Genomic DNA, 23928 nt, shown 5'->3' with positions numbered 1-23928 from the left:
ATGTCAGCAGGCCTCAGGCACTCTGAAAACCACAAGGTCAGTTCCATTGAAACAGGGTTTTCAAATATTGTCCTATTTCTTTATTCAGTTGAAAATAGAATCTTTTCTATGGAGTTAAAAAAAAGGTCTGGTTTTAATTTCTCTAGAAAAATGACTGGAGGTGTTGAGGTCTGACTTGCGTCTGTGGGGACAGACTCCAGCCGTCTCATTTGCTTCTTTGACAGACTTAACGGAGAACGAAAGATTCCAGATGTATAATACAAGGAGTGAACCTCAAGGGGGCGGCTCTCTCATTTCTTCTGATTATGTAAAGACTCGATATGAGGATAAAAAAGACCCTGACCATATGGGCATTCCTAAGCCCACAGTTGTCAGAGCTAGAGGGTGTACTTTGAGAAGAGGCGGTGGATTGAATAAATTAATAAAGAAAGCACACAGCACTTTAGGTTTATATCTGTTTTCTACCTGGGCTTGGTGTGAGGCCTTCAGTGGCAGGAGTAGTCAGTCTGGCTTCTTGGCTCATAGACAGCATCAATATCTCTGAAGCTGAGCTGTCAGCTTGTCCACTGGACCAGCTGTCAATCAGGAAGCTCCTATGTCAAAGGGTTTTTTCTTAACCTTCTTTTTGGTTGCATATTATCTGCCCATGCTTAAGTCTGAAGAGTTTCTCTTTAGACCATGCAAGAAAAACTTGAAATCATGGGCAGGCAAAGCCTTTATAAGTAGGACCTCTCTGATGGAAAATCTAAATTAAAATGGAGTCACCAACTGATGGACATTAGAAAGTATCTGATGTAATACAGCAATAAAAAATTGTTTCTTCCAACATAGCTGTTATTTTCTAAGGCTCATTTTGTAACTTCCCAAAATGCTGAGCCCTGGGTAGAACTTCCAGGAGAAACACGTCTTTTCTCTTAGGAGGAATGGGATAGTGTAAATAAATAACAAGCTTCCTTCTCTTTTCAAAGAGGGATAAATACTTTTTTTGTGGACATCTGTACTTCTCTAGTTAAAAATTCTATGTACTCTGTGTCTTTTAAAAGTCCAAAATTTCAGGGCTGGTGCTCTAACCCGGTCATCTTGCCATGAGAACATGAGAACCTGAGTTCGGATCCCCAGCACCTTGTAAAAAGCCTGCATGGCAGTGTGGCCCTGTCATCCTAGTGCTGAGGCTCCCTGGGGGCTCACTGGCCAGCCAGCCTAGTACACTCACTGAACTCCAGGTTCAGGGAGAGACTGTCTAAAAAAATAAAACAAACAAACAAACAAACAAACAAAAAACATGTGGGTTGATTGAGGAAGATACCCAATGTCACCCTCCGGCCTCAACAAGCACAGATGTATCAGTGCCCCTGCCCCACACATGCACATATGCATACAACACACACACACACACACACACACACACACACACACACACACACACACACACACAAGTTCTAAATTTCATTTAAGGAAAAAAGAATCCTCTTCTCACTTAATGTTTTATACAATCATGTCACAACATAGTATTTCCATAGGATTTCCTGGGCTGTATTCTTCTATAACTTGGAAGTGGCAGAGATGGATTCCCCCATAGGTTCATAGATTTGAATGCTTGGTCTCTAGTTGATAGAACTATTTGGAAAGGATTAGGAGGTGTGGCTTTACTGGGGGGAAGTATGTCCCTGTCTGGGCAGGCTTTAAAGTTTCAAAAAACCCACATCTCTCCCAGTTAGCGCTCCCTCCCTCCCTCTCCCCCTCCCTCTCCACCTCCTCCCCTGTCTTGTAGCTGAATCTCAAGATGTGAGTTCTCAGCTACTGCTCCAGTGCCATGTCTGCCTGGCTGCTGTCATGGTTCCTGCCATGACAGTCATCAACTAACCCTCTGAACTGTAAGTCCCAAATAACCTCTTTCTTTTTTAAGTCGCCTTGGTCTTGTTGTCTTATCACAGCAATAAAAAAGTAACTAAGGCAACTATCTCTGCCTGTCTGTCTGTCTATCATGTATCTATTAACATCCATCCATCCATCATTCCATCCATCCATCCGTCCATCTATCCATCCATCCATCCTTCCTTCCTTCCTTCCATCCATCCATCCATCCATCCATCCATCTATCCATCCACCCTTCTTTCCATCCATCCACTATGTGTTTTTCCATACAGCCTTAATAGTTTATACTATACTTTCACACATATTATCTGAGAAGCAGGCATTGTCCACATCTTAAACCAAGTACATTAAAGTTCAGAAATACATAATGACTTGGTCCAGGTTGCACAGCCAGAAAGAAATCAACTCAGGCCGGGCGGTGGTGGCGCACGCCTTTAATCCCAGCACCCGGGAGGCAGAGCCAGGTGGATCTCTGAGAGTTCGAGGCCAGCCTGGGCTACCAAGTGAGCTCCAGGAAAGGCATAAAACTACGCAGAGAAACCCTGTCTCGAAAAACCAAAAAAAAAAAAAAAAAAAAAAAAAAAAGGAAGAAATCAACTCAGAACCCAACTGAAGACCCCCTGAAGAAAACAGCGTCACTGCTGAAGAAACTCCCAGGCAAGGCTGTCTGTGTACAGAGTCTGCTCTGGCCCCCACACAAAGCTTTCTGCAGACACAAGAAGACAGAGTGTCGCCAAGATGGAAAAAGGGTCTACTTTGTTTGTTTTTCAAGACAGGGTTTCTCTGTGTAGCCCTGGCTGTCCTGGAACTTGCTCATAGACCAGGCTGGCCTTGAACTCACAGACATCTGCCTGCCTCTGTCTCCCAAGTGCTGGGATTAAAGGAGTGCATCACCACCACCACCACCACCACCACCCGGCTCAAGAGTCTCTACTTTATCTTCTGTAAACCTCACAACTTTTTATCTAACAGGTTTCCTGATAGCAACCACGAGCTGACTCATAAGGTTTCCACTAAGCTATTCGTGACTTCTTCCTTGTGTTACTTGTACCTACATATACAGATTACAACACATGGGAAACTGCTATTTGTTGAACGGTTCTCAAACTATTTTATAGCACTGGACATCAGGGGCTATTGGAGAAGAAGGCTGACAGAAGATCTGAGTCATAGTAAACTGCCACCTATTTACTGTGATGCCCAGCCCTCACCCACCTCAGTGCAGATAGACTGTTCGGAGGATTCAGTAAGAGAAGGGTACAGGAAACCCAGTAGGGAAAACAGGGACCAGCAGGGACGGTGGCAGCAGGGCCCCCGCATGGGTGTTTCCATTTCCTTCCCTTTAATAATATCAAAAGAATGGAGATCTGTGGAACTAATACATGTAAAGTACTTCCAAATGAGGAAGTAATTGATCTAGTCATACATATTAAGTAATTCTTCGTAGATCAAGAAATATTAGGCCTTCAACTGAATTAACTTTCTAATGAATTAGAAACAGTTTGGAAAAGGCCTTTGGAGTGGCTCATATCTGCTTCAGGCAATATTTTGGGGCTTTGTTTTCTTTTCATAACCATGAGAGCAGTCAAAACAGAAGGAATTCCATGCTGTGGATTTTCCTTGGTAACCTCTAAGTTGATGCTGGTGCAGAGGAATGTGTTCCTCTTACTGTTTCTATATTTGTGAAAACATACGCAGTATTTCATTTTTCCCATGAATTTCTGCAAAGGGAAGTCCTTTCTATAAACGGCCACTGCATTGCAGCTTGTGGGGACTCTTTGCTCTTTTCTTCCTGAGTCTAAGACTGTCCCTCCTGAACACCAGAAATCCAGCCTCTTCCTTGGCTCACTTCAAGAGTACATTGGCTTTTCCACAGTGTCACTCAAGAAAACTGCCAAGTGTTGCAATTAGACCCTAAATACTGGGGCTATTTTCCTCCATCTGGTGTATTTCTCATATTTACATTTATTGCCTCATCTTCACAGGAATTAGAACATAATACTGTTCTGCCATGTATGAGATGCACATCAGCAGTGTGGAAGGCACCTTATTTACGCTACAAAGAGATGTAGCAGATGCCAAGGTCCTTGGGAAATCGAAAAGCACCATACACACGAAGGCATAGTTATGTAAGTGTGAGTGTGACATTTATTTCTAAGGGGTAGGGAAATGGAGACCCATTTCGTAACTTCCGGGCTAATGAGCTCAGTTTAGCAGCACAGGCCAGGGAAACAACATTTTCAGTATGGCAGAAAGACCATTGTCTAGAATTGCTTACATCATTGTGCTAACTTTTCAAAGTGCTATTGGTGTTAGAATCCACTGTGGTTTTCACGCTGGATGCCAGAGTAGTGTATTTATATTGTGGTCAAAGCAAACAGCAGCCACAATATTTGCAAAGTGTCTATATTCCAGATGGACCGATCTATCTATCTATCTATCTATCTATCTATCTATCTATCTATCTATCTATCTATCTATCTACCTATCCACCCATCCTGTGTATTTGTGTGTGTGTGTGTGTGTGTGTGTGTGTGTGCGCGCACGTGCATGCGTGTGCCTGTGTACATGCATGTGAGTGCAGCATGCCACAGTACACATGTGAAGGTCAGAGGAGGGAACTGAGTTGGTTGTCTCTTTCCACATGTAAGTTCCAGGAATGAAGCTCAGGTTATCATGTTTGGTGGCCGGTACCCTGACCCACTAAACCATCTTGCTAGCCCAAGACAGAGATCTTTCATATTGGTTTAAATTGGAAACGGGGAATTAAAATACTACCCTAGCATTACATTTTCTTTTTTTTTTTTTTTTTTTTTTTTTTTTTGGTTTTTCAAGACAGGGTTTCTCTGTGTAGCTTTGCGCCTTTCCTGGAGCTCCCTTGGTAGCCCAGGCTAGCCTCGAACTCACAGAGATCCGCCTGCCTCTGCCTCCCGAGTGCTGGGATTAAAGGCGTGCGCCACCACCGCCCGGCGCATTACATTTTCAATATCCACTAACAAACGAGTTTGATAGGTGGAATGGATATTATGCTGATCTCAATTTAATTTTGAACTCAGATTCTTTCTTTCCTGAAGCAACGTAGATCTTCTGGGCAGATTTCAAGAAGGCAAAAGTCCCGTGAGTTACTGCAGCCACTTAGAACTTGAAGGTTTTTGGCCTTGGAGCCCCAACAGAGGGGCTCAGGTGAACAAGAAGATGCAGAGGGGTTCCTAAGGATGAGAACCTGTCTTGGGGATCTCCTACTAACTCTACCCCCTTCTTTTAGCAGTAAAGAAAGCAAGTTTAAAGGTGGACTTCCATATTTTATGGAAACTAGAGAGGGGATTAACCCACCTCTTGTAAGCCTGTTGGGAGAGACCCTTGGGGAAGGGGCACGGGAACCACACTGCTGGTTGGAAAGATGCTTTCTTATAGGGATTTTAACTGCTAATTCCAACCACTGAAACCCAAGTCGAGTAGCTCAAGGTACAAGTTCAGGGCAAGATACGGTCTGGGGCAAGTGTTTTAGACTGTTTTAAAAAAAACGGATTTTAAAATTTTGTACAAAATTTGTACAGCAAATGACTCCAACTCCAGCTGGGGAAGATTAAGAAAAAAAAAAAACCAACAAAACAAAGCATCAGCTGAGCACCTGACTATAATTAGAGTCAGGTAAATTGCACCGTTCAAACAACAAAATCACCAAGTGTATTTTGAACGGTTACCGTTTCGGAATGGCACAATTTTAAGCAGCATACAATCATTACTCCACGATTCTTGTCCTTGCGAGCAGATTCTCAAAACAAATTCCCAAACTAAAATGAATACAGCCTAGAGAACTGCAATCCCAGGATCTCTTTTTCTTATTGATCAGATTCCGGTAGCGCTATCTTCTTCTTTTTTTTTTTTTCCTCTGCAGCTACAAGTGCTATATTGAACTGCAGGATGCTAGACGGCTTCTAATAAGCTCCAGGCCGCCGATGGTGTCTCTGTCTCCATCAGTCATTCGATCCCTGTTAGCTGGACCCGGGAGGTAAATACCTATGCTTGCAGCCCTTCTCCCACGGCCCATCAGCCGCCTAATCTCACTCTGCTTTCCGCTTTCCTCACCTGGCCAGATAAAGGCTCATTCAATTTTCTCAAGGCAAGACAAGTCCTAAAAGGGATGCATTTCAGGGAGCAGTGACAAGAAAAAGGATGCAGGTTATCAAAAGTATTCCTGGTCCTGCTTGGGATTCTGAAGAAGAATCCAAGGGGACGGTTTTGCCGGGTTACTCTGAGTGTACTGACAATAGACAGAAGAGTAATTAAATCCTCTTTGAAAAGACTCTGCCCTCTGTGGAGACATTTCATGAACGATAGGAGTAGCGGAGGCAGGTAATTTTTGGTTACTGAAGGTGCCTCCATCAATAATAGTTAATGCTCATTAAAGACCCATCCTGTCTTACCCGGGAAGACAAGGTTTCAGAAACGACTGAATTTTAATGACTGTATAAAGGCCATGTGGTTCAAGGTTGAAAACCATGTCTCTGAAATGTTTCCATTAGGTAAATTGAACCACACGTGTCCCACAGATACCAAGAGCGGGACACAAAAGAGTGGCTTGAGGTGGAAGTTCCCATCCTCCCTATTTCAAAGAGCTTCCGTTGAAACAGCAGCAGATTTACAGACAATACCCAACCACAGAGAACAGGAAAAATGATCCTTTTCTCCTTTCTCCCATATTCCATCCTATTTAACAAAATCTGTAAGTCCCGACACCGCCATTCCTGAGAACAATTGGGTATTGGGAGAGAGCATGGCAGGCCCTCTCTCACCAAGGCATGGTGTAGTCCTGCTTTCTAGAACATTCCCTTCACATATTTCTTCCTTGAGTTAAAACACAGAGTGTCTACCAAAGACTCTCAAAAACACAATCTCACTAAACAGTTGAGAAAAAAAAATTAACAACCGAGCCAAAACAATCATAGTCAAATTTTCACCTCTGAGTTCTCAGCTAATGTGTGGGAGGCAGAAGGCAGGCTCTCAGAACTTGGAGCTCAGCCTTCAACGACAAAGTGAAGAGCTGATTCTGCCCATGGCTGTCCATACATCCTTAGCTCCGGAAGGTGGGTGTGTGTGTGTGGGGGGGGCAAAGTTGCAGAAAGAGCTGCCCATCTGACACGGATGTGTGTCACCGTCTAGTTAGGACTGACTCGAGTTTCTGAACAGAGATCCAGGGACACAGGAGAGTGAACATTTTGTACCAAGGAGGGAAGGGCTGGCCAACAGAGCTCTCTTTCCAAACATCTGCATCAGGCAGCATTGTTATTTCTAACTGTCGAAGGAGACAGTGTGAGATGCTGCAGCTACTCCCACGAGGGGGGTTCTCTATAAACACGTGAGCTTGGGAGGAAATGACCTCACATGAAGCTATTTCTTTCCCCCAAAACTTCTGCTCCGCCATCCACATTTAAAACCTAGAGCTTATTATTCCTTTTGTTGTGACTTGATTCTGACTCAATTATATTCCTTTTCCACAAAGACTTTGTGAGAGCACTGAGACCAGCTAGTTACAACTAATTCCCTGAGAGTGGGGTTCAATGATATATATAGAGATCTCTCCATCTCCTAGAGGGGGCTGGTTCAAGCTAGTTCAAGAGAGCACAGGATGCAGCAGCAACACTTTATAGAAATGGTCAAGGTCAACTTAGGCGTGGGTAGTAGGCACCCGTCGTGAGCTACTGCCCAGTATTTGAATGCATTCCCTGCCGCGGGTGAAAGGCAAACACATCACAGAGGCTGCGAACACCTTACCTGAGCCATCTGCCTCTCCAGCTTGGATCGGGGGATATCATCAAAGTAGTTCTCATTTCTTCTCCTCCTTGCATCGCCCTGCATGATAATGTGAGGAACGTCTAGGGAGCCACCAGTGGTGTAAGTGCTTTGGCTAAGTGATGGAGACAACTGAGGAGGAGTGTGATTACCACTGGGTTCCTGAATGGAAATACATCATGAAATAAATACCATGCTCTCGTGGCTAGCCTTTGGTTTCAAAAAAAAAAAATTGTGAAATACAAACACAGCATGCCATAGGGGGTTGGGGGGTGGGGTGGGAGTAGCTTTCATTCACCTGCTGGGATGGCCAACAAGCCATTGTTAATTCTACAGGGGGTGGGAGTAGCTTTCATTCACCTGCTGGGATGGCCAACATGCCACTGTTAATTCTGTGAATGGTGTGGTGAAGCCAATACTCCTGCCTCCCACTGGTTACACGCCAAAGGTTTAAAGTATAAAGAATCACACTGTTGTTGTTTTATTTTCTAATCCAGTACTTTGGATGATCTTAGGAAGGAGGTTCATCTCAGTGGGGCACCCCCAACACTATCGTGTGTTTACCGGGGATGGGACCATGGGCAGCGCATCCTCACTGCGGTGGATGCCGTGACAAGAAACTAACGCGGGACATTGAGATGGGTCCTTGATCCTCCCTCTACCAAAGTGTGATGGGACACAGGCCTGGGAAGTGGACACAGTATGGCAACACAGCATGTCACGCGACGTACAGACTGCGGAGCAATGCGTATACTGACAGAGGATGCTTTTTCCAACAGCAAAGACAACTCTAGCTGCAGACCGGCCGGAAGGGGCAGGACACAGTGGCTGCACTCTGGAGGGCTGGAATCATGAGATTCTGCAGGCCACTTCTTCCCCTGACTTCCTTTGACAGAGTCGGACCCACTTTTGCTAGGATCCCCTTCCCCCACCCACCCAGTCTTTAATTATTATCTCCGTAAGTCTTTTCTTGGGAGTCAGGGTGAGCGGCTCAGAAGGGAAAGGCCGGGGAGCTGTGTAAACCGGAAATGGCTCCTCTGAAGAGATCTCTCAGTGCATTTACATGGATGGTGCTCGGAGCTTTCCCTCTTTCCATGAAGTAGAGGGAGACAAGATAATAAGCCCTTTCTAGCTTAATTTTTCTAATGTATTGGAGGCCTCTTAGGGAGGGATAGAAATGAGCCTTATCTCTGCTCTCCTTATTCCCCAAACCCTGAAGTAGCCTACAGATAGCTTAGCCTATACTGATGCCCCTGGTCCTCAGGTCCTCTTGGCTTCTGGAAGGAGCATCTCACGGACTCTATTTTCCTCTTCCGAGCTGAGTCCGATTCATCAGTCTAGAAGTGTCTGTCCTGTCCAGCCCCCCCCCCCCACTACCACCCTGACTGTGGCCTGCAGTTCGCCGACTGTCACCTATCAGGGCCATTTATTTCCCCAGGAGCATGTGCAGGGAGGCCTATGCTGGTGCTCACCATTTATGGCTCCCTTTCCTGGCATTTGAGAGGGGAATAAGACACAAGCGAGTGCAGGACTAAACCGAGAACTGAGCTTGTCAGGGAGACGTGGCTTTCTAACGGACTTCTGAAGAGATCACGTGGGCTTCGTGAAGGCGGGGCCTATGGCTATACTCTTTTTACAAACATCTTGCCAGAGACGATCACCTCTTGATTTCTTTTGGCCCCTCCCTTCTCACTTTTCTTTTTTGTTTTTACCTCCTACGATTTCTCTCTAGTTTTTCTACCCCATGTTTATAAAAATATAGCTGAAGGAAACACTTGCTAGCTGACTTCATAACATTTTAGAGTCTATAGTCTTTAATTTTTTGAAGTGGGTAAAAACGGTCATTTTTCATTTCTTGAAAAAAACAAAAACAAAAACAGAAGGACCCTGAGGTTAATTTTAAATCGATCTGTACTTAGCTGTGGTCCCTGATCGATTTTGTTTCTGTGGGTTTGAAGAGTCTGACAGAAAGTTCATTTCCTTTCTCTTGGGAGGGAGAGACTGGGGATGAGGAGGCAGTCTTTCAAAGGTGGTGGCTGGTCACACTGAATTCCCTTAGAGTGTATTTCTAGGTCTCTGAACTACATATTGGGAAAACCAACCAATCAAGAGAGAGACTGTTTTCTATACAGATAAGGCAAGCAATGAGGAAAATAGCCTGTACTTCCACTTCCACAACTTCGGTCATCAGATGGCGCAACATACTTTTTGAGAAGGGTAGAGAGCAAAATGGCCGTGGCGGCACTTACCCTGAGGGTGATGGACCGAGGGGGCTTCTGTGGAGGGTCCTCGTGCAGCCTGTCTCCCAGAGATGCCAAAATGCGTTTCCTGTGGCCAATCAAACTGATTTTTAAAACCTGAAACAACATGTATTTGGGTTAACTATTTTATCTGAGGGGGGAAAACATATTTTGTAATAGATGTCCTACAACACGAACAGTACAAAGAGGTTTACGCAACATCAGCCCTGCCCTGTGAGAGACTGGGTACGAAATCAGGGGCACGCTTCGGTCTAGAGGAGTTCGAGGGAGCTAACAACCAGAAAGAAAGCAGAGGGGGGCCCTGGTCTCACTCTGCACATTGGCTATGAGACCCCCTGAAACATACACCGGCTCTTAGCAACGACGCGCTGAAAACTCCCTGGATTCCTAACGCTTTTAGAAGAAAGGTTAAGTTCCCTCCAAGCCTCATGGCAAAGAGTCTGGCGCAGTCTGTCCCTCTCTATCCGTAACCTTGTTTTCTCCCCTCCACACAGAATTCTCGGTCATATAGGCCTGAATGACTACGCCTGGATGCCTGAACACACACACACACACACACACACACACACACACACACACACACACACACACACACATCCTCACCTGGGGGCCTCTACACTCCCCCATACCTCCCTCCACCTCCTCTCTCTCCGCTCCGGCACCTGTGGAACAGTTGCCTGGAGACTTTCAGGTAACCACACTTCTGTCCACGCTGTTACTCAAATGCTGTCTCCTGAGGAAGAATTGCTCCAACCTCTTCACTGAAAACGCCGTACCACAGTCCCATAGACTCTACCATGTGTTTGTTTGTTTGTTTTTTTCCTAAACCATTCTTTGCAATGACTTTGTCGGAATGCTTGTGTTTCTGCACCAGCCCTTCCCACTTGGTCCCCCTAAGAGCAGGGCCCCGGGATTTGTTTATCACTGTTACTTCTGCAATGCCCAAAGCAAGCCGCGAAACAAGGCGGGGAGGGGGCTGGGAGTGGGGCTCCATGAACCAGAAGGAATGGGTGTGAATGGGGATTAAAGGAGGCAGGTTAGGGTGTGAATGGTTGCTAGTGCTGCCCGCTTGGGGTAGACTGGGTGTTCCAGGACAGGGCTTTCAGAGGTGGTGCTGCATCTGTGGAGGAGATATAAAAAGGCAGCCTGGGTCCCCCGTCCAGTCCTGGAGTGACTGACAGCCACTGCCCTCTGTCTCCCCAGCACCCCTATCTGGAAGGGCTTCTCGACTTACAGATGAACTGTGGTTCCGAGAAGTTAAGTTACTTACCCAAGAGCCCTCGTGTGAAGACTGTGGGATCTGAATCAGGCTTGTCTGATTGTTAAGCCAGTTTTACACAAAAGGTGAATGCTGTGAGGCTTTGGGCATACCTCCAAATGCCACTTTTTAAAACAATAAATTATGAATACAATCATAAGATATTTTCCCCCTTTTGTGTCTATGTGTGCCCCTGGATGTAATAGCTCTTGACACATACCAAGTTTCTAGCTATAAAAACTATTTTTCCATTCCTATCAAGTTTTACAGAAGAGGAGCTGAAATTTACATAACATGTATATGCTGATATATATATATATAAAACATCTATATAAATCTATACAAATTTATATTATAATCTTAATATAGTATATATAATATTTTATATTTATATAACATATAATTAATTTCAACTATATAGAACACATATAATACACACATATATAAAATATATATATTATGCTACCTTGAATTTTGCTTACTTGCTACCTATTGGTTGCTTTGCCTAAATTGATTTAGGTTTAAGGTTTTTTTTTTTTAAACATTTACTTATTATTTCATATGCGTGTCCATGGGCACACGAGTGCCACGCTACACATGTCAAGGTCAGAGGACAACTTGGCAGAGTCAATCTTCTCCTTCTGCCATGAGGTTCCAGGGGATTGAACTCGGGCTGTAAGACTTGGCAGCAAGCACGGTTACTCTCCGAGCTGTCTAGCCAGGCCCTAATTTAAGTTTTCAAGAGCTCCATGTCTTATCCCTTTTACATGGTCAATGCTAATCAAGTTGACCTGCCCCACAGCCCTGTCGTTTTATAAGCCCTGATTTTCCTCTGGGCTGAGGAATCCTAACGTTTGCAAGTGTGATTTGATAAACAGCTCCTCTCTGCTATCTGTGATTTCACCTGGGCACTCTCCCACTTTATTACCATGGCTTAAGAAGGTCGAAAAAACACAGCTCAGAATATTCCGGGGCTAAGCGAACCATGGCTATCAGTTGGAGCAGGATGCTGTTTTCTGCATTTAATGACCTCTTGTAGATGCTCATTTTCAGTTCGCCTGATGGAAGGCTGATCTCTTAGATGCAGTGAGAATATAAATATATACACGAGACAAAGGTGCATATTGACCGTAAAATCTTTTAATTTTGCTGTAGCGGGTAGTTCAAATCCCTTTAGTCTAGGGAGAATGGTTTGGATTATTTCTCCCTAAGTTCCTTATCTTCCAGTTGTCCACGCAGGAGCCCATCTGCCATCCTTCTGCCCACTCACGTAGCCTGGCTCTGTCTCTCTGCATTTCTATTAGCCAGCTTGGCATTTCACTACATGGAAGAGCATAGAGATTTCACTGAATCCTCCTTGCAGATATGAATATGCTAATGAAGCGTAGTCCTGTGCTCATAACTCACAGGCAGCATTACCTTTTGGAGCCAAAGAAATGTCCTTATATTCTTGTATTCTTTCATTTTAAGCATCAAGATCAAAGATTCTTCCATCTCAGAAAATATACAACACTAATCTTTTGCAAAGATATTTTTGCAAGTCTAAACATACTTCATTTTATTTTGCTTTATTTTGTATGCATAGGTTTTTTTTTTTAAACCTGCGCGTACATCTGTGGACCACTTGCACACCTAGTACCCAAGGATGTCAGAAGAAGACATCAGATCTCCTGCATCAGGAGTTAGAGATGGTTGTGAGCCACCATGTGGATGCTGTGAATCTAACCTGGGATCTCTGGAAGAGCAGCCAGTGCCTTTACTAATGAATCACCTCTGCAGCCCCTTCTAATTCCCTTTTATTTTCATTCTCTATTACTTTGCCCAAAAGCTTCTAGTGGATGTCATTCCTGCTCCCCCTAAAATCCCTACTTCCTTTTTTTCCCAGCAAGTGATTGAACCCAGTGCTCATGGTGCGATGTTGGGCCTCTGACTACTGCTAAGAAATGCTCTTTTGATATTTTAAATATAGATACCCAATTCATGTTCTGAAAAACAAATGAACCCACCCAACACTGACACTGAACCACAACTGCTGTAATTTCACTCTTGTATTTGGTTTCCTCTCTCACACTCAAGTTTGAGACAAGTGACTTGACTCCTCTGGCCTCAGTTTTCCATCAGTAACACAAGGGGACATGGTTGCCAATGGTGGTAAAGGTCATCAGAAAAATAAAGAGCAAGTGTGGTGGTATACATACCAGGAACCTTGGTACTTGAGAGCAAAGACAGGAGAATCACTCCAAGTTCAAGGCCAGCCTACTTTATGTAGTGAATTCTTGACTCCAGGCCAGACAGAGAAAATCTCTCTCTCTCTCTTTCTCTCTCTCTCTTTCAAACACACACACACACACACACACACACACACACACACACACACACACAAAGGAAGAAAGGAAGGAAGGAACATAGGAATGAAGGAAGGAAGTCGTAAGAAGAGCTGGCACACTACCTAGAGCATTCACCTCATAGTATTGGAAGGTACTCTGCACACTACCAGAGGAAAAAGGCAAATGCCAACCCAGCTACAAGCTTTTCAGTCTACAATGGTGACCTGCCCGCAAGATGAGCTAGTGTAATAATGGCATAAAATCTGTAGGAGTAACCATCCAATATCTAATTTGATTTAAAGCCCACTTTATGAGATGGAACCCATCCCTGATACTGCTCAGGTAGCCAAGAACCTGAGACCGAATATACCTGGGACCTAGGGGAAAACCCAAATACTAATGTTCCACTCAAGGAATGTAGCAATAAAATGACTCCTGATGACATTCTGCAACACTCAAAGATCAGCACTTTGCTTTACTATCTTCAGAGAAGTTTCTGTCTGCAGTAGACGGGAGCAAATACAGAGACCCACAGCTGGACAATGTGCAGAGAATGAGAGACCTTGGAACACTCAGTCCTAAAAGGGATGTCTCCAACAAATCCCTCCCCGCAGGGTTCAAGGAATCTTGCAGAAGAGGAGACAGAAAGATTGTAAGAGCCACAGGTTATGGAAGATGCCAACGAAACAAGACCGTCTCAACACAGCAGGCCCAATGCACATTTGAACTCATAGAGACTGTGGCAGCAACCCACATGGCCTGCACAGGTCTAAGCCAGATATGGTCCCAGCACTGAGAGGGGAAATTGAGACACAAGCCCTTATCCCTAACCCAGATGCTATCCCAATTGATAATGGCTCACAAATGAAAAATTAGTCTTCTTTAATGGAGTCTCACCAGGTAGACAAACCACTCTTAAGGTCAGGCCCCATGCCCAGCTGCAGATGGCCAACACAAAATGAACTCAATGGCATTTTTGGAGGTTCTTTGTCTTTTACTGTTTGGACAGGGCTCCCCCATTCCCTTACAGGTCCTTTGAGTATCTATTATGGTTTCTGATTCTGTGTTTTAATGGGATTTCTGTGTATCTTTGGGTCTAAATGTGTTAGTTGAGCTTTTCCTTTGGCTCTTTCTTCTTCTGTTTGATTGGTCCTAATCTGGTTTTTTGATCTAATTTTGTTTTATTAATATTGTTATTTTTTAGTTGCCTATTTGTATCCTAATGAGAAAAAGAAAGGGTATGGATTTGGGTAGATGGGACAGTGTGGGGTGGGTAGGAGGGGATCTGAGACAAGAAGCCATCATCAGAATATACTGAATTAAAAGAAGAAGAGCTGACATGCAGAAGATGGTCCTCCACCATGTGTTTGCTCCAGTGAATGGGACCCTGATGATACACAGGCTCTTGACCCACAAGAAGGCAGACATGGCCATGCTCACAGTGCTCATCAAAGAAGCTGGGACACTGTATTATGGCGAGAAATCCACAAAGTCTGATTAAAGGGCAAGAAATTTATTAGGGGACAGAAACTCATTATAGCACGGGAGATTTATTGTAGGGTCCTAGAAAGTTGAGCTATGGTCCATGCTGTTCTTCTGCCTGGTCCATCTCAGCAAGAAAACCATGAGGGAGAGCCAGCTGCCTGTGTGCATCCCAGGTCTTAAGGGTACTGAGAGGCCACATCCCAGGGGCATGTACTTCAAGGTCATGGGCAGGTGGAGCAGTTACCTGCTGCATCTCTGGGGTGATGCTTCAAGGTCATAGACAGAACAGCTACCCACTACACTGTATGAAGAGTTTCAGGTCACCTCTTCAGAGCTCTCATTGACCCAAGGCATCCTCTATACTACAGCTTCATATTGCCTTCCCCATAGAACAACCAAGAAGAGACTGCGTCGACAAGCAGAAAACAGACGACTAAATACAGAATGGCAATTTATGATAAGGGCATGTGAATAATCTTATTATTATTTTTTTAAGAATTATCCCATATCACAGAAGACCCAGTAACTGCAATTTGTTGACGTTATTCTGTATTCTATATAATATCTGTATTAGAAAGTATACCAAGTGTACTCTATATGTGCACAAATGCCTCATCTAATCCTTAAGGTAACCTAAGCATTCTCCTTTTCATGATGCCAAACCTGAGACTCAGAAAGACTGAGTAACTGTGGGCCATCCCGCCACAGATGTCAAGGCTTAGAACTGTCCATCACCCCTCAGTCATTATTAACTGCTTGCCAAGCTCCTCCTCCTACTGTTCTTTCCATACCTTCTGGCCTCAGGCACGCCATTGATCATGCCATGATTATACTTAAGAGGGGGCTTCTCCTATTGGGTCTCAACCACCTGAAAACATTTGAACAACTCATTTCTTTTACAACTCTCATAGCAGGGTTAAAATTTATGGCCCAAAGAGCAAGAACTTTCTAGAATCCCCTGTGATTCAACCCAAATTAGTGAATATCAGAGAAGGCAGGTAACTTTTGGCTTCAAAATTCTCAGGTTGATCAAAAGAAATCCAATGGGCAGGGCAAGTGGAGAATATTCCAGAGAAAGACTGTTAAATGAACAAGGCAATATGGTCTGGCTTGAGTGAGAACGGCTTCTCACTGTCTTTGTAACTGGAGCTCTGGAGTGGTGGCATCCTGGACACCCAGGATCTGGAACCCAACCCTCCTTTAAAAGCCTACAGCATTAGAGAAGAATTTCATAGCATCCTTACTACTGCCTGGGTGAACATTATTTTGGACCTAACGAAAGTAAAAGACAAAACAAAGGAAAAATATTGGGCATTTAGTTATTTTAAGATATCAAGACAATTCAGTTCAACTAACAAAATATTAGGTTTTTGTCACAAATCATTTGGAGGATACCAAGGGGAAGCAACTTATGGAGCTTCTAAGGTCGAAAAGATTGGGCACAATAGGTGAACTGTCAAACCATCAGTGAAGAAAACAATTACTGTCTACATGTACGTGAGGAAATGGTTCTGACTGCAGAGTGACCTGGACCCAGAGGACAAGGAACTAGATAGAGAAGGCATCAAAGACAGAAAAGAGAGAGCTATGGGATCAATCTTACTATACGTTTTAAAGATGGTCATTATTGCAACTGTCATGGTGTCCACAGCAAAAATATTGTTTAAACAACATGGGCCTCCTGGAGTCTTCTAGAGTGTCAATTAAAGAGGACAGCCTCAGAAACTCTGTCCCAAGTTTGGGCAATAGGAGAATATCTGTGCTGGCTGGCAACACTATAACATTATGCGCCTGTCATTTATATGTCCAGGTTTAGCCGCCAGAGTTCTGCCAGACAGACAGTATCATGACATTCCCCTTGCGTGGAACAGTTCACATCAGAATATATGTCAGAGTAAAGATGAAAGTTACCGTGAGTAGACTTTTTCTTTTTAAAATTAATACGCTATAAATTAAACGTGTTAAGTTTAATGCGGTGTAATTCAACACTTTATCTTCATTTTAAAAATGAAACAATGTTTTGATTATAATAACAGTGCCACTTTCTCCCTGTAGCTACTTTGTGAAATACACAAAAGAGCAAGCATATAAGTTACCCATAGGCTATTAACATTTAGCACACATGCCAGGCTGTCCACAGATAGCAGAAGAGTTCAGAGAAGCCATGTTTTATCACTGCCATGTTGTAAGCTCATCTTTCACCTTGATGTTTTCAAAGCCAAAGAACTTTTCTACATATCCAAGTCTGAACAGACATTCACAGTAACTCAATATACTGGTTTACAGTAGCATTTCTTAATTCCCTCGTTGGTATTTCTTTTCTAAATACCAAGTATTTCACAATTCTTTAAAAATCACTCTTCTCCTACAATCTCCACTTTCATTGTCATTTTGAGTAGACACGATATGGAATAAACTAATTAAAACCGCAAGAAATGCACATGAGTCACAGACAGAATTCATGTGGCGACAGTCTGTCTCCACGTTCTGCTGAAATTTCAATCCGATCACTGCTGGCTGGACCATGTCCTCCAGGGAAATCACAAACCCACATCGCGTTCCTTAGTGTCACTTCTTGCATTTGTTGTGTTTTGGAGTTGGGGTTTAGTGGGCAGATGTGAAAAAGAACATGTGGCGTGAGTCCTCTAGGGACCATACCCTGAACAGCGCCGAGCGGGTGGGCTGTCCAGTTACTACTGCTGGGGGCTGTGCCCTTTTTCTTTCTTTTCTGGTTTTTAAATTTGGGGAGGGGAGGAATGAGCTTCATCCTGTGTTTGGACCTTTCTTGTATATTGTTTGGGCGAGCTGTCCTCTGTATTCTCTCTAGGTATTTTCCAGCTAAAGGGAGAACAGTTTTTATGCAAGTCTACAGGACTCCTCTGTTTCTTGAATGGCCTCTTTGAACCAAGTGTCAAGTGTGCTGAGGAGGGCTGCTATGTGTAAGGGCCGAGGGTGGACTCTCAGGTGGAAGTTCAAGTGGGCCGTTCTCATGCACAGAACTAAAATTGAGATTAAATGAGATACACTTCCCACCTAAGAGTATCGTCAAAAGTGCTTGAGGATCCCACAAACCCAGAGATTCTTATTTGAACTTGCACCAATTTGGTGACCCTGACATTTTCTCTCTCATGATGTGGACTTTAGTAACACGTCTGGGAGAGTGTAAGCATGTAGGGGACTGAGGGACCTCTGAAGCAGAAAGTCGTGACATTTGATTCTGACTTGTTTTCTTAGCTACATGACCTTTTACACCTTGGAGATCAGATATAAAGGAGACAATAATAATCTTATTCAACAAACACTCATTGGCTATCTGGCATATATAATTACAATGTTATATAATTTGTGAGGCACAAAGAAGAAAAATCATGCAGGTTTTTAGGACGCTAAATTTGAGGTGGAAAAATGCAAAGTATAAGTGTGTGTAGCTCTTCTTCCCCCACAACTATTCATCCGTCCATCCCTCCATCCATCCATCCGTCCATCCCTCCCTCCATCCATCCATCCATCCATCCATCCATCTAAATATTTATGTCTATCCAGCCTTCCCAGCCTAAAAAGGATTCCAGAGGACTGGGTAAGGATGGCTAACAAGCTGCCCTAGAGATCCTGAAGCTCTGCTCTGCTGATTTCTCTTTGAGTCTAGTGGAAACTTAAAACTTTCTCCCTGCTCCTTAAATAACCCTAGTAGCAATATTGTGGGTTTTATCCTTGTTGCTTCAGTACGCTGCCATGGATTTCTCTGGGGAGATTTTAGATCAAGAACTATGCCTTTTACCTCTCCAGGTGTCTCTCTCGTTATCTCTTTGCTTCCTGCATGCACACCTCTGCATATTCTAGAACATACTTGCTTCTCTGGTCCCGAAAGAATCTTGCAAAGATGCAATCAAGACCCAACTAAAACTTCCCTCAACATGTATTATCTAGACCATGTTTCTGAACTCCCCTGGTGTTTGTGGGCTGCTGTGGACAGTAGATACACGTCTTGGCATGTACAGCTATTTCTCTGACTCCCTTGCCCCCCCTCCCGTGTCTCTCTCTCTCTCTCTCTCTCTCTCTCTCTCTCTCTCTCTCTCTCTCTCTCTCTCTCTCTCTCTGTGTCTCTGTCTCTCTCTGTCTCTGTCTCTGTCTCTCTGTCTCTGTCTCTCTCTCTCTCTCTCTCTCTCTCTCTCTCTCTCTCTCTCACACACACACACACACACACACACACATCTGACCAAATACACTACAGACTCTTGGAAATTATGTATAGCCTCCTTGCACCCCAGCATCTTTCGCAGCCTCTAGCACACAAGTATGTCTCCTAGGTGGAGCCTAAGGTCTCAACTCCGATCCCTTCCAAGGTAGACTAGTAAAGCAGGCAAGACAAAATAAAATACAAAGAGAAAAAGAAGAGAGCATCCATTATCTTATTCTCTCCCTTTCTACTCTCAAGAATTTTCAACTCTTAGGCCTTGCCACCTTAATTTCCATACAATCTCCTCACAGGAATCGGGGCAAACCTCCCTCACTTCCCACCATCCTAATTCCTCTTGACTTCCACTCTTTCATCTACAAAGACCTCATTCTACTTTCCTTGTTTCTTATTTTTCAAGACAATGCCTATTAAGTAAGCACCCAATAACAGTTTGTAGGGTAGATGCCAAAAAAATACAACTAACCTGCATGAAGGAAAAAGAGTTCCAGACTACACAGCTCTGCAGAGAGCAAAGAGTGAGCAAGAGGGATGTGCTTCTGAATACAGACTGGCTCAATAAACAGGAAATACTAATTATGGGGAAATGCAATAATCTTCTCATAGAAAGAGAGAGCTTAATGGAATAATTGCCTCAGAGCATTTAAGGGTTCTGAAGGTACAAAGCCTTCTTTGTAATCAATGAGAATCTTAGGTTTATTTGTAAAGCTCTCTGAATTACCTCTTGATGAAGGTACTAATTTTCTGATTATATTTTACCATAAACATTGCTCTAGAAGATGAAGAAGAACCCACAACAAACCAACCAATCAGTTTCTAATTTCCCTGGAAGTTACTTTTAAGTACACCTTGCTGCAAGTTAGGTTTTTACAGGAAAAAAATGGGTTGCATCGCTCAAAGCCAACCATTGGGATTATTCCCGGTGAAACTTGTTTAAAAAGAAAATGGGCAATGTGTCATGCTCCACCCCTGAAGCTGTTCTTGAGATGTGGTGATAACTGCATCTGAAAGCTGAAGCTGCGAACCACTCTGCACTTTTATTAATGCATCTTCAAAAGTAGAGAGAGACAACTCATTTGTTTAGGTTTGTTAACCAAACAGGATTTTAACAGCTACTTAGGGTATTTTCCAACTTGTTGAGATCAATTGTATAGTTTGATTGACTATCTTAATTGAAAATAAAATTGTCACCAGAGCTCATTATCATAGATTTGCAAGTACAAGATGAACTGAAACAGGTGAGAATATACTCATATCTACAGAGAGTGGTTTTTCAGACAAACCGAATCTTCAGGAGACAATTCCCGGTAAACAAGGAACAGTTTATTCAGTTCATGGTGTACGAATGGTTTTTTCCACTCTGCCTGTCTCCTTGGTGTTCAGTTACCTTAGTGGCATCTAACACCTTCCGTCAGTGAAAGGGGCCAATGAACTCAATCCTGTAAATTCTTTTTCTTGTCAGCACCTCTGATAAAAAGAAGTTGATGTAGGAGGAGATTAAAAAAAATCTATCTAATGGTAGCTAAAATAAAAGCTCTAAAAACATATTCCAGGATTGTTCTTAGCCCATACACCACTGCTTGCTAGGATTAGGCACTCACTATATTTCTGCCCATATATGTTGGGGGAAAGAAAATAAGTTTTTTTTTAATTTATTTTTTTTTAATGTGCTTTTAGGTAGATGTTGTTAGTCCCAAGGACAAGTTCAAGACGGGAAAGGACCCATAGGGTAATGGCAGGGAACACTTCCTAACAATGCCTTTCCTGCATCACCCCACGGTCATCTCTACAACATCTTCATCTCCTAGAGAGTCACATGGTAGCAAACACCAGGGAATCACTAGTCACTCAGCCACTAGAATGACTGAAATAAAAATGTCAGACAATGCCCAGTGCTGGAAAATCTGGGAGCCCACATATTGCCCGTCGGAATATAAAGGACAACAGTTGTTTTGGGGAGAATGCAGCTCAGCAAGTTCACTCAAGAGAAATAGACACAAGTTTGCACAGAGACTTATACATAAACACCTAAGAGACATTTTTCAGAAGAGCTTAGAACTAGAAAGAGGTTAATGTCCCTTCAGCCAGTGAATGCCTCAGTAACAAATGGTGATACAGCTGCCCGGTATGCTGATATTTTGTTTGTGACCTAACAAATAAAGCTTGCCTGAAGATCAGAGTGTGGCGCTAAGCCACTCTCAGCTATTGAGGTCAGGCGGCGGTGACACACACCTTGAATCCCAGCACTTGGGAGGCAGAGGCAGACAGATCTCTGTGAGTTCAAGGCCAGCCTGGTCTACAGAAGATTGATCCAGTCTAAAAGAGAAACAGCCAGGCAGTGGTGTCACACACTTTTAATCCTAGCACTTGGCATCTCACACCTTTAACCCCAGCACTAGGGAGGTGGAGACAGGAAGTGATATGGCTGGGCAGAGAGAGGAGTAGAAGGCAGGAGGAGATGGGAGCTCCAGGCGCTTTCGGTAAGAACTAATGGAGGTAAGAACTAATGGAGGTAAGAACTAATGGAGGTAAGAACTAATGGAGGTAAGAACTAATGGAGGTAAGAACTAATGGAGGTAAGAACTAATGGAGGTAAGAACTAATGGAGGTAAGAACTAATGGCTGGTTGCCCTGCTTCTCTATCTTTCGGAAATCACCCCGATATCTGGCTCGAGGTTTTTATTAAGACCAGTTAGGATTTGTGCTACAGCCCGGTGTAGAAATGAGTGCAGCAACTGACTTCCCAAAGGCATGAGAAACTTTGGACTGTTGGTGGTTGGTCGGCTGAGTATGTTTACCAAAACGTACTGAATGTATAGTTTAAATGGGTGGTTATTGTGATCTGTAATCAAGTTGCTTAATAAACTTGTTAGAAAAAATACTGGAGAATGCATAAAGTGTTCAGAAAGGATGGTATGAGGTCATTTCTCAAAGACATAATTCAGGCTGTTCCAGAAAGACCTCTGTAATTCTAGAATATACCACCTGTCAGCAGGATGCAATACAAGCTACAGTATGTCCAGTACCTCTTAAGGGAATATAGGGAACTGTGACCCACAGGGCACCTTTGTTTTAGGAACCTGTGCTGTGTAGCTGGAGGCTAATGGATGGTGAGCATAGTTCCTGTTATATGTGTACAGAAAATCAGTATTGACTACTCGTGTATGGGCATATTTCTGGGGGTGTAAATCTTCCAGGCCAATGCTTTCTAAGTGTGGTGTGTGTATGTTTGCAGGGTGCAGTGATGGCTGAGACCAACGTGGTTCTCTCTGTAGCGTAATGGGTGGTGATAATGAGATGACCTTCCAGCCTTAGGGCAGAGTAAATATAGTCGCTGTGGCTTTCTAATCCAGGAAGAACCACTGGAAGAAGATGGAAAACTGACCACAATGCAATCCATCTAAAGAAAGACAGTATGTGTCGGGGTAGGGAGGGGAAGTGAGGTGGAGGGAGGCAACGGCAAAACCCAAGGAGGACACCCAGTCTTGCTAGTGCTGCTGGCTGAGAAACTAATCAAGCTCACTGACAACTCTGGCATCCTCTCTCTCATAAGGTAGGGATCCCAACCCAAAGGACCCTCAGAAATTCCTTTCCTACTATGTTCGCCTCGGTAACAAGCAGCATCATTAAATCAGGCTTCTGGGTACCACACACTAGGAAAGGACGTGCTGAAGATGAGCTGTGATGGAGTCTTGGGTCACAGTCTGCAATCCTCCTACCACACGCTGACAAACTGGGAGGCATGGCATGTTCTTGTTCCCTCTTCAATCAAGTGAAATCAGCACCCCTGAGGCAGATTCGGCTCAGGAGGGCACAGTAATTAAGGGCAGGTCTTAGAGTCATGGTGACTTGGCTGTGAGTCAAGCGTCTGATACTAAGTATATATGATTTTTGGTCAGCCGCTTAACCTCTTTCAGCATTACCCAAGCTCATCCGAAATGAAGCACTTAGTACTGTGCCTGGAGAGAAGGGGGTCTGGACAGACTGTAACTTCATTCAAGTGTTTTGACCAAACCCGGTTGCTGAACTGGTAGAGCTGGGCCCACTTCTAGAACTGAGTGGGTTCGTTGATGGAGTGCCACAACCGATCCACAGCGGCTCCATGGCTGGCCACCAATCTATTCCCTGCTGACAACTCTGTGATACCCGTCACTCGCCTTTCAAAATTTCAATGGTCTCATTAAAAGTAAGTTTTGCTGAACTACGTCCATTTCCTTTGTTTTACAGGGTTATTAATATGAGGCTGACAGACCAGGGGAACGCCAGAGATATAGCGCCTTTGCTTCCAATAAAGCACTTGACAAAGTCTTCCATTATCTAGAAGGGGGTGGGCTCTGTGAGTGAAAAATTAAGTGGATTCATAGCTGCCTGTACAGCTACACCAAAGAGGCTTGATTGATGGTTCTGTCACAACCTGTAGGGGGACCACTGATTGAATGTCACAGGGCTGTGGCCCTGGATTCTGCTTCATTCAATGTTTTTTATTAATGGCATCAAAGTAGACATTAAGAGGAACACTTATCAGATTTTTCAGTGACATAACACCGTGAAGGATGTTTAATGTGATAATAGGCCAATGCAAAATTCAAAATTCCCTCAAGAGGCAGAAAGGCAAAGCTGGCTCCAGGATGATGCAATTGAAGAGGGGCGAATGTTACGTCCCGTGTCAAAGTGCCAAACAGAGAGTCCCTGTGTGGGATAGAAATGGGGAAGATGGGCCCTTGCCAACAATTT

The 23928-nt window shown here is 43.8% G+C and overlaps 1 protein-coding gene across 17 annotated transcripts in view; it reads right to left on the bottom strand.

Moving 5' to 3' along the window:
- Anks1b (ankyrin repeat and sterile alpha motif domain containing 1B) overlaps positions 1-23928 on the bottom strand; it is a 1025752-nt gene that overhangs the window by 71818 nt on the left and 930006 nt on the right. For 12 of the 17 annotated variants that reach the window (XM_076554610.1, XM_076554609.1, XM_076554607.1 and 9 more), the window contains 2 exons: positions 9918-10025; positions 7651-7830 (listed from right to left, as the gene is read on the bottom strand). In XM_076554610.1, coding sequence (XP_076410725.1) covers positions 7651-7830; positions 9918-10025 — 288 coding nt within the window. The remainder of the gene's footprint in view (positions 1-7650; positions 7831-9917; positions 10026-23928) is intronic. The other 5 variants (XM_076554619.1, XM_076554613.1, XM_076554621.1 and 2 more) reach the window with 2 other exon arrangements.

This window comes from Peromyscus maniculatus, chromosome 18 (assembly GCF_049852395.1).
Source record: "Peromyscus maniculatus bairdii isolate BWxNUB_F1_BW_parent chromosome 18, HU_Pman_BW_mat_3.1, whole genome shotgun sequence".
Taxonomy (NCBI): Eukaryota; Metazoa; Chordata; class Mammalia; order Rodentia; family Cricetidae; genus Peromyscus; species Peromyscus maniculatus.
This window is presented reverse-complemented; position numbering and strand designations above follow the sequence as displayed.